Source organism: Pongo abelii, chromosome 9 (assembly GCF_028885655.2).
Source record: "Pongo abelii isolate AG06213 chromosome 9, NHGRI_mPonAbe1-v2.0_pri, whole genome shotgun sequence".
Taxonomy (NCBI): domain Eukaryota; kingdom Metazoa; phylum Chordata; class Mammalia; order Primates; family Hominidae; genus Pongo; species Pongo abelii.
The window spans coordinates 68,669,730-68,680,149 of NC_071994.2; the positions used below are offsets into that span (position 1 = coordinate 68,669,730).

The 10,420-nt window shown below is 47.5% G+C and overlaps 1 protein-coding gene across 8 annotated transcripts in view; it reads left to right on the forward strand.

Moving 5' to 3' along the window:
• TRIM66 (tripartite motif containing 66) overlaps positions 1-9,895 on the forward strand; it is a 61,652-nt gene extending 51,757 nt beyond the window's left edge. For 7 of the 8 annotated variants that reach the window (XM_054524714.2, XM_054524712.2, XM_063728156.1 and 4 more), the window contains 10 exons: positions 2,628-3,143; positions 3,305-3,494; positions 4,974-5,034; positions 6,009-6,183; positions 6,508-6,797; positions 7,257-7,383; positions 7,705-7,779; positions 8,189-8,341; positions 8,756-8,974; positions 9,722-9,895. In XM_054524714.2, coding sequence (XP_054380689.1) covers positions 2,628-3,143; positions 3,305-3,494; positions 4,974-5,034; positions 6,009-6,183; positions 6,508-6,797; positions 7,257-7,383; positions 7,705-7,779; positions 8,189-8,341; positions 8,756-8,974; positions 9,722-9,781 — 1,866 coding nt within the window. In that variant the 3' untranslated portion in view covers positions 9,782-9,895. The remainder of the gene's footprint in view (positions 1-2,627; positions 3,144-3,304; positions 3,495-4,973; positions 5,035-6,008; positions 6,184-6,507; positions 6,798-7,256; positions 7,384-7,704; positions 7,780-8,188; positions 8,342-8,755; positions 8,975-9,721) is intronic. The other variant, XM_063728157.1, reaches the window with a different exon arrangement.
• The last annotated feature ends 525 nt before the right edge of the window (positions 9,896-10,420 follow it).

The window sequence follows — 10,420 nt, forward strand, 5'->3', positions numbered from 1 at the left end:
GTGCCACTGTACTCCAGCCAGGGTGACAGAGCAAGACCCTGTTCAGAAAAACAAAACAAAAACTTACTATTCGTGGATGGACATGATTTGTGTGCACAGAAAATCCAAAGGAAAATCCCAGAGTGACTTTAGCAAGGTCTATACAAAGTCAATATTCAAAAATTAATTGTATTTCTATATACAGTGTACAAACAATAAAGAGAAATGGAAATCTACAAAATTATGTTTTACAATAACATGAAAAAACTTAAGATGCCCTTCTGAGCCTCATCTTTGTCAAGTGTAAAACTAGGTCTGCAGCAACAATAATAACAATAAAAATAATAGAAGCAGCAGTAGAAACAACTGGGGTTTATTGAGCATCTACAGTATGCCAGATATTGTTCTAAATGTTCACATGGATTGTTTCTTTTAACCTTTAATGGTTATTGTGAGGATTAAATAAAGTAATATATGTAAAACATTTAGCAAATTGCCTTGCATATAATAAATTCTCAATAAACTTTAGCTGTATAAAAATAATCATTATTTTAGAGAAACTCATAGACTAAGTTGTCAGTAGACCTAAGCTGCTGTTCATTTGGCTAAAGATTTGTAGAATAAACAGTCCTGTATTAGTGTTGTTTTGAATTTTTAAACAGCTCATTAATTCATTTATTCATCCAGACACTACTCTTGGGTCTAGGAATACAGTGGGTAAGCAAAATAGATAAAAATCCATACCCTAATGGAGTTTACACTTTAGTAGGGGAAACAGACATTAATCAAATGATACCACGGATTGTGGTATGAGGCTGAAAGTACAAGTACAAGGCATATGAGAGCATAAAAGCAGGAACCTGGTCTGGACTAGAGAATGAAAGAAGGCTTTCTGGCAAAAAATGTCAGTTGAGCTGAGTTCTGAAGGGTAAGTGGAACAGGGCAGGGGTAGGAGAATCCTCTATGCAGAGAAAGCAGTCCATCTGAAGGGGGTGAGGATAGTGGGTGGAGGGAGAGCTTGGTATGTTTCAGGAACTGGAAAAAATGAGTGACTGGAGTTCAGAGAATGAGGAGAGCGTTATTGAATGAGCTATGGCTACAAAGGAGGACAGAGGACAGGTCATCAGGGCCTCGGGAGTCTTGTTAAGGATTTTTGCAGTTATTCTAAGAAGAATGGAGTGCACTGCGGGGTTTTATGAAAAGAAATGATGTGATTGGATCCGTGTTTTGAAAATATTTCTCCACTGAAGAGGCTACTACTGTTGTCTAGGGAGATGTGAAAGTAGTTTAGGCTAGGGCACTGTCAGCAGAGGGAAGAATTAGTGGGTATATTTGAGAGATGTTTAAGGGGTAGAATTGATGGGGCTTGGTATTAGCTTGGGTGTGGCAGGAGGGATGCTTCACTGATGCCTCCTTCATAGGATCTGACTTGCAGAACTGAATGACTAGGAGTGACTTTCACTGAGATGAGGACAGTCTTCACGGCAAAATAGCTTTAGTAACTTTATATTGAAACTTGAGAATGTATTTGAAGTATTTATTTTCCTGTGAAAATGTGAACGGGGAAAGAAATGACAGGTTCAAGACACTGATTTTGGAAACTTAGATAGATATGCCTAATCCCTGTTTTCTCTTTGTTTTTCAAAAGACGTGAAATTGTTATATATTTAGTCTTTTTTTTTAGAGGGCAGGGATATGAAACTTACACATTCCTGAAGATTATATTTAGAGCCAGTCTCCCTCCTTTTCCCTAAATCTGTCTCTTCAATCTGAAAAATGGAATGGATTCAGTACAGAAATCTATATCTTCAACTTCTTTTTATAAACCTTTTACATCTCTTCTCCTCAGATGTAAGAAAATAATTTTGGAGTCAGAACATTACTGCCTTATCCAATGATTGTACGGACTGGGTGATATTAAGATTTAGCTGCTTTGATGTTCTCTGCTTCTGGTTTGGAATATCTTTGGCAGGTATACCAGGGCCAGAAAAGACCTTCAAATATCTTGGTTAAAGCCTACATCAAATGCTACTAGTGCTTGGAGTTGATCTGAACAACCACGTAAGAAGGCCCTGGAGTTGACCCAGGTTCCCCAGGACTGATTGGAACTTTCTGAGCCTTGGCATTCTCTCAAAGAAGGTCTGAGGCAGATAAGAGTTTGAGTCTTCTCAACCCCCTGCTACTTTTGTATAGCAGAAACTATTCTATAGCATCCCTTGACGGGAAGAGAAGCCACTGGTGGTGTAGTCAGAGGGGAATTTGAAATTAGAGGGCAGTCCCACAGCCTGACCCTTTGCTTAGGTACAAGACTGGGGTGAGGGATGTGGCTGACTGTGTGTATGTATGTGTGTGTGTACATGCCTCAGGTCAGGCAATAAGTTCTCTTTCTCACTCTTGCTGTCACACACACACACACACACACAACAGTCTTCCGCTTGTGCCTCTCTCTCTGTGTCATAGCCTAGCAGCCTCCTTGGTTTCAGGAAGAGGAACAGGGCTTCGTGCATTGCCTGAGTTCCTGGCAGCTACCAGACTCTGAAGCCAGAGTGGAATTGGAGCATGGGAGCTCCTGTGGGTTGGGTCCCTCCTCTCCCTCCCTCCATTCCCAGCTAGCAGCCTGACTCTACCCCTTGTCTCTGTTCCTGCAGCACTCCACCTCGGTGAGCATCATGGGCTTTTCCAACACTCTGGAGATGGAGTTGTCATCTACCAGGTTGGAGAGGCCCCTAGAGCCACAGATCCAGAGTGTGAGCAACCTGACAGCTGGTGCCCCCCAGGCAGTACCAAGCCTGCTGAGTGCTCCCCCCAAAATGGTGTCCAGCCTGACAAGTGTTCAAAACCAGGCCATGCCCAGCGTGACAACCAGTCACCTACAGACTGTGCCCAGCCTTGTGCATAGCACATTGCAGTCCATGCCCAACCTGATAAGTGACTCCCCTCAGGCTATGGCAAGCCTGGCAAGTGATCACCCTCAGGCTGGGCCCAGCCTAATGTCTGGTCACACCCAGGCTGTGCCGAGTCTGGCAACTTGTCCTCTGCAGAGCATCCCTCCAGTTTCTGACAGGCAGCCAGAAACCGGGTCCAGCTCCAGTTCTGGCCGAACTTCAGGGAGCCTGTGCCCCGGAGATGGGGCTGATCCCTCCCTGGGGAATGCTCTGTGTAAGGTAAGTCCTGGGGAAATGCTATTCAAACTTCCTTTGTTCATCAATGGGCAAAAGATTGGCCACTGGGACCCTTATTCTGACCTTAGCTTAACAGTTCTGAGACCACTAATGACAACCATGTCTGAGTTCTTTGATTCTTGTTGACATCTCACTTTTGAAAGATGGAAAGTGAGGATTCCACTCGCTTCACTGACTCACTGGGACAAGGTCCCATAGTCCCTGGTCTGGATGCTCCCAGGGACTTGGCCATCCCCTCAGAACTGGAGGAGCCAATTAACCTCTCTGTGAAGAAGCCTCCACTGGCGCCAGTGGTCACATCTACAGCTCTGCAGCAGTACCAGAACCCAAAAGGTGAGACTCAAGCAGCCTGCCCTTCGTGTTGGCCACAGACTTGAGCAGATGGACTCAGCACTTCTAGGTGAGAGAGGCCAGCAGACAAGCTCTAAGCTGGGGAAGCAGTGCACCTCTCTGAGGCTGAATTTACTTCTCTCCTCCGGATCTGTCTTAGTGACACCTGTTCTGCTTCCCTCACTGTGGCCATGGCTGATCTAGGCATGGCCAGGACTTACTCTTTTTGTAACACTCCCCATGCAAAGAGTCCTGGGGGTCTGCAATATACCTAGGGGGAAACAGAACTCAGCCCAGGAGGGCTAGCCTTGACAAAATGTTATAGGGAAAAGAGCATGTCTGACTTTGGAGTCCGATAGATGGAAGTTAGTAAACCAGTTCTCTCTCCCTGTGATCCCGGGTAAGATACCTAACCTCCCTCAACTGATTTCTTTTTCTCTAAATGGGGCCAATCACACCTACTTCATAGGCTACTGGGACCAATAAATATAGTGAAATCATTTGATAACTTCCTCTGAGTAGTAAGGATTTTCCTGGTACCTGACAGTAATGTGGATTTGTGTTGTGCCTCATAGTGAAGGGAATTTGGACCATTGGAGATTAGTTCTGATTTGCTTCTCAGCTTCCCATGCCCCTTCTCCAACCAGGCTAGGCTAAGTTTGTTCTTCTGTGGAAGGTGAGGGCTAGTTGGGAAGTCAGGAAGCGACTCCCTGATGATCACTTGGGACTTTTTTCGTTCAATGTATGATGCGTGTTTAATTTGTAATGATTAGTCTGTTTCCTATATGTGTAATAAATGAAAACGAAAGAAATCATTTTTCTCCTTTTTTTTTCCATACTGACTGAAAGGCCAACTGAAAAATTATTGGTTCTTATTACACACAATAATGTAACTCTGCATTTTATGCAGTTAAACTTTTTAGACCCTGCTTGCCCATGTACAGTGCCTAGGACCGTGCCTGGTGCTGGTTGGATGCTAGTTTCATCCTTTTGTCCCACCACTGCCTCCTGCCCATCTCCATAGACTGCATACTCAGAGGAGAACTCCCTGGGAGCCTCTTTTCCATGGAGTGTGAGCTGGATTCTCAAGCATTGCTGGAATCCCAGCACTTGGCTGACAGGGCAGAGGCTGGACAAAAAGACTCCTCAGAGGAGGCAACACTGGTGTACTGAGAACAAGTGATTTCTGAGCTCATCTTGAAGGTGAGAAACTGGCCCATCAGTGCCTGACCCAACACTCACCCATAGGCAGCCTCTGAGTGTTACTTGTGTTCATCTTCTTAAAAGAAGGTGGGCTTCCTTCTCTCAAGAAGGAGATCCATGGCAGACATGTCACCACTATGAATGACTATAGTGTAGGTAACTACTGTATGACAGGTGTGTGGCCAAAGGTATGAATAGCAGATATAAGTGGAAGGTATGCCTGACGGGGTTTGTTGCCACAAATGTGTGTCACAGGTATTTGTTTGTCTTTTGCCTTAGAGTGTGAGAATTTTGAACAAGGAGCCCTAGAGCTGGATGCAAAAGAGAACCAGAGCATCAGGTAACAGCCTCCTGGCTAATCTCCCTCCCACCCATGACTTCACTTCCTGAGATGTTGTTGGCACAGGGATGAAGCACCCTTGATGAATTAACTACAAGTGGAAGAAATTTGTCTGCAACTGCCTTCTTCAACCCCTCAACCTTCAAGCGGATGTCTGGGATGGTTGTGGGAGGATGTCCTGGCTCCTGCACCACGAGGCATGCACTCTGGGTGCAGCCCTTGCACTTCAGGGAGCTCCTGTCTTTGACCAGGACTACACCATAGGGTGGCTGACAGGGCCTGGCTATGCAGAGCTGGGCCAGGAGGGCAGAATGTGGACCTGTAGAGTCCACATTCAGAGTCCAGATCCAAGAGGATCTGGAGTAGCAATTCAGCTGGGGATTGTATTAGTCAGGGTTCTCTAGAGGCACAAAACTAGTAGGATATATATATATGTGTGTGTGTGTGTGTGTGTGTGTGTGTATATACTTCCATATTATATATATACACACATACACATATATATATATATATGGAAGTTTATTAAGTATTAATTTACATGATCACAGGGTCCCACAATAGGTTGTCTGCAAGCTTGAGGAGCAAGGAGACCCAGTCTGAGTCTCAAAACTGAAGAACTTGGAGTCTGATGTTCAAGGGCAGGACGCGTCTAGCACAGGAGAAAGATATAGCCAGGAGGCTAGGCCAGTCTCTCCTTTTCATGTTTTCCTGCCTGCTTTATATTTGCTGGCAGCTGATTAGATGGTTCCCACCCAATTAAGGATGGGTCTGCTTTTCCCAGCCCACTGACTCAAATGTTAATCTCCTTTGCCAATGCCATCACAGACACACCCAGGATCAATACTTTGTATCCTTCAATCCAATCAAGTTGACACTCAATATTAATCATCACAGGGATCATGGATGTTTCTGACTTAGAGGTTGGGACCCGAGGAGGATCCAACCAAGACCCCGGGGTGTCTGTCTTACTGCAGAGCCTTCAATAGCGAGCATAAGATTCCCTATGTGCGACTGGAGCGACTCAAGATCTGTGCTGCCTCCTCAGGAGAGATGCCTGTGTTCAAACTGAAGCCACAGAAGAATGATCAGGATGGGAGCTTCCTACTGATCATCGAGTGTGGCACTGAGTCCTCCAGCATGTCCATTAAGGTACCACTTTGCTTTGCCTTGGCCTTAAACCCTGGCCCAGCCTAAGCGCTTATTCTTTTTGCTACTGCCCAAATTCTGACTCTGGGACATTTCCTGAGTCTCTGTTGGGGCTGCAGCTTGGCCAGACGTTGTCCCCTGCTGCAAGGGGCCTGTGAGATGCATATTAGGAGGGAGGTGTCCTGGCATTCATGGGGCTTGCTGGCTTGGGGTCCTGGAATAAGTTGCTCTCATGTAGGCACGCAGGGCCTGCCAGTCTCTCCCTCCCCTCCCTCAAGAGCTTGTTGGTTCTGTGCTCTGGCTGCCCAGACTTACTTCTTCCCCAAGGTCAGCCAGGACAGACTGTCTGAGACCACCCAGGCCCCAGGTCTGGAGGGAAGAAAGGTCACTGTCACTTCTCTGGCTGGGCAGCGGCCACCAGAAGTGGAGGGCACATCTCCTGAAGAACACAGACTCATTCCTCGAACCCCAGGAGCCAAGAAGGGCCCCCCAGCCCCAATAGAGAATGAGGACTTCTGTGCTGTTTGCCTCAATGGTGGAGAGTTACTGTGCTGTGACCGCTGCCCCAAAGTGTTCCACCTCTCCTGCCATGTGCCAGCCTTGCTCAGCTTCCCAGGGTGAGTCATGCCAGTCCAGGACCATCACCTGGCTAGTAGGGTTGCCTTTCAGGGATGATTATTCCAGGCCAGGCCCACAGAGCTCCCAGGATGGGCTTACTCCCCTCTTCTGGACCTGCTTGAATTGCAGGTCTGTGAGTTAATGGGCCTGGGTATCTTCTGCACACAGACAAGTGGATGCTTGACATTTGGTTGACTTCATTTCTACCTCTTTTCTCACCTTCTTCTTGCATGTGGATTTGTGCCTATACTACTACCCCAGCCTCCCCTAACCCCTGTTTTTCTAGAGTCACAAAATTCTGAGTTATTGAATTTCTTCCAAGCCTGTGGCTAGAAAGCCATTTCTTACATGGCAAGGCCAGGGACTCAGTTTCTTATGCCTGCCATAGGGCAGAGGGAGAGGGAAGGGTGCTCTGGGCAATGTGCTGAGGCCTAACATGGCCTCACCTGCCCCTGCAGGGGAGAATGGGTGTGTACCTTGTGCCGCAGCCTGACCCAGCCCGAGATGGAGTACGACTGTGAGAATGCCCGCTATAACCAGCCTGGAATGCGGGCATCTCCTGGCCTAAGCATGTATGACCAGAAGGTAGGGAGGAGTCTTTGGAAACAAGGTTCCCTGCCTTTGGCAGCCCCCTTCTGCCTACAGGGTCTGAGGCCTTTCAGAGGGGATGAGGGGCTTTTCTGGATACCTTTCTTTGTGCTATGCCTGACAACTTGGCCCAGGGGTGTTTGGGTAATTTTCCTTCTCCTAGCAGTTTTCCTCTGGCTTGGGAACCTGAATTTCACCTTAGTATGGCAGCTGGCATCCTATGGGACAGAGCCAGGGAGTTATCAGGGTCAACATCTTTAGTTCAGACTGAGGTGAGACCAGAACAAAATGACTCTGTTGCCAATTCTGATTTTGCAGAAGTGTGAGAAGCTGGTACTGTCCTTGTGCTGCAATAACCTCAGCCTGCCCTTCCATGAACCTGTCAGCCCCCTGGTAAGGAAGGCCATGCTGTTTCTGCCTGCTACTGTCTTTTCTGCTCAGAGGGCCCAGGCCATGGGGCAGCATGATGGTTCCCAAGTTGGGCTCAGAGCATGGCCACTGGGAGTAGTGACAATATTAACTTGTGGATAGTCCAGGGGACCGTAGGGCCATTGCCATTCCAGCCTCCCCCACCACAACTGCTACTGTATCAGATCCTACTTGACAGGTGACACATTCCTCCTTTTCCCTTGCTCTTTGTCTTCTTTCTCCATCCTTTTCTTCCTGCTGCTCCTCATCATTCCTCCTCCTATTCTTTCACTTGTATTTCAACTCATTTTCCATTTCTTCTTCTTTCTTATCCACACCTCCATTTCTTCTCTCACTCCCTTTGCCTCCTTCTCCTCATGTCTCCTCCCCCAAGGCCCGGCATTATTACCAGATTATCAAGAGGCCCATGGACCTGTCAATCATCCGGAGGAAGCTGCAAAAGAAGGACCCGGCTCACTATACCACCCCAGAGGAGGTGGTATCAGATGTGCGCCTCATGTTCTGGAACTGTGCTAAGTTCAATTATGTATGTCTTGCCTGTTTTCCCTCTCTCCTATTTCCCTGCAACCCCAGGACTGTCATGGGTGGGTAGGGTTGGGAGGTTAGGTTTGGTCTGGGCTGCCATGAGGACTGGGGAGCAGATTTTGGGGGCCTGCTGTGGTGAGTGTTTAAAAGCTCTCTCCCACACTCAGGCCTCAGCATGGACTCAGGAAAAAGGGGAGGTACTAGTGAGTGGCCATCTGTGGATACCTGTTGGGGTCACTTCTGCTATAAGAGCTGCTACCAAACTAGTTTTCCTGAGTCCTAGGAGAAAAATGTCAAGTTCCAGACACCTCAGGACACCCCGCCAGGCTTTGTGCTCTGTGTAGCTGTTGAGGGACCTGAAAGAGATGGACTGGTAAAAACGGGCTAGACCATCACTGCTCTCCTCCCCCATCAGCCTGACTCCGAGGTTGCAGAGGCTGGCCGCTGCCTGGAAGTGTTCTTTGAGGGCTGGTTGAAGGAGATCTACCCGGAGAAACGGTTTGCCCAGCCAAGGCAGGAGGACTCAGACTCCGAGGAGGTGTCTAGTGAGAGTGGATGTTCCACTCCCCAGGGCTTCCCGTGGCCTCCCTACATGCAGGAGGGCATCCAACCCAAGAGGCGGCGACGACATATGGTAAAGAGTTACTGCCAGCCGGCAGCAGGTGGGCGGTGATCAGGCAAGCAGAGGGGCACCCAAGCAGCAACCTAAGGTGAAGCTGTTCGAGTGGCGCAAAAAGATAGTGGTGACAATGAACCCTCACTTCCAGCCCCTTAGCCCCCAGGGAAGGCAGGGCAGTACAGGGCTCATCAATGCCAGTTATTCATGAGACTTGAAATTCAGAAAGGTACCTGTCCCTGCCCAGGGTAACCCAGCATTTAGCAGCAGACCTGGGCTGAGAAACCAGTTGTCCTGATTCCCAGTTTGGTGCTGGTTACACTACACTGTGATTGTGATGCCCCTAAGAAGGGAATTACCTGGTCTTAGTGCCTGGTTTCTATTTGGGTTTGAGAGAGAAAGGAAGGGATCTTTCTTAGCCCCTTGGTGTAGATAAGGAAGGAGAGGTATTGCTTGCAGCAGAGAGAGCTCCTCTGATCTTTGGGCTGGTCCCACCTGTGTAGACCAGAAATGTCCATTCAGGGCTGTTTAATTCCACTGAAATATTTTGCCTGCCTACTGTGTGCCAGGGTCTGACCAGCCATCCCCAGTTGTTTACTGTACTTAGCATACAATGTTTAGTGGCTTCAGTAAGTTTTACTGCTGCATTCGTAGGGTAGCATAAAATACGTTGACTCTGCAGAACTGCAATGTTGACATAGCCTTTTCATGTTAATAAATCCTACATTTGGCTATTTTAATGCCAAATATGTATTTTTCTTTCAGGAGAATGAAAGAGCAAAAAGAATGTCATTTCGCCTGGCCAACAGCATCTCTCAGGTGTGAGAGCCAAAAGGAGACTGGGCACTCTGGCAGCTGTTGTCCCATACTGTCGACCATTCCTCCCCATCTTGCAGCTTATCCTCTTCAGAGTGTGGATGGTAGATGAGTCTCGTTGAACTGTGTAGTGCTCTTCTTTGCCATTTGCATCTACAGCATTTATTTGGGAGCTGTAGTACATCCACTACAGAGAAGATTTCAGTAATAAACAGGAAAGAGGAAGGTATTTATTATTACCAGAGTAATCAGATGTATAGGCTCCACTTGACAAGACCACACCTGGTTAGGCTTGGGAGGACCTACTTTCCTTGGTGAATTTTTTTCTGCCTAGGAAAGCAGACCTGTCTAACCTTTTAGTGTCCAGGGCTCAGGAGCCATGTATACATCTGAACTCCTCCTGGGCTCAGAAGTGGGTAAAAGAAGGGAGAGAGGTTTAGACATATGGCAGGATTGTGATCCCTGGCCCAGCACAGCCAAAGACTGTCACTGTTTGCCTTTGCTTGTCCTGTCTGGATAGAGGCACCTGCCATGTGCAGACTAGTGGAGGCTTCTAGAGGCCATAGGTCTCAATTTGTGCCTATTTGGGTTCTAACGGTTTTCAGGGTATTTGTTTTGCATAGTCACTTTCCTGATGTTGACATAAGT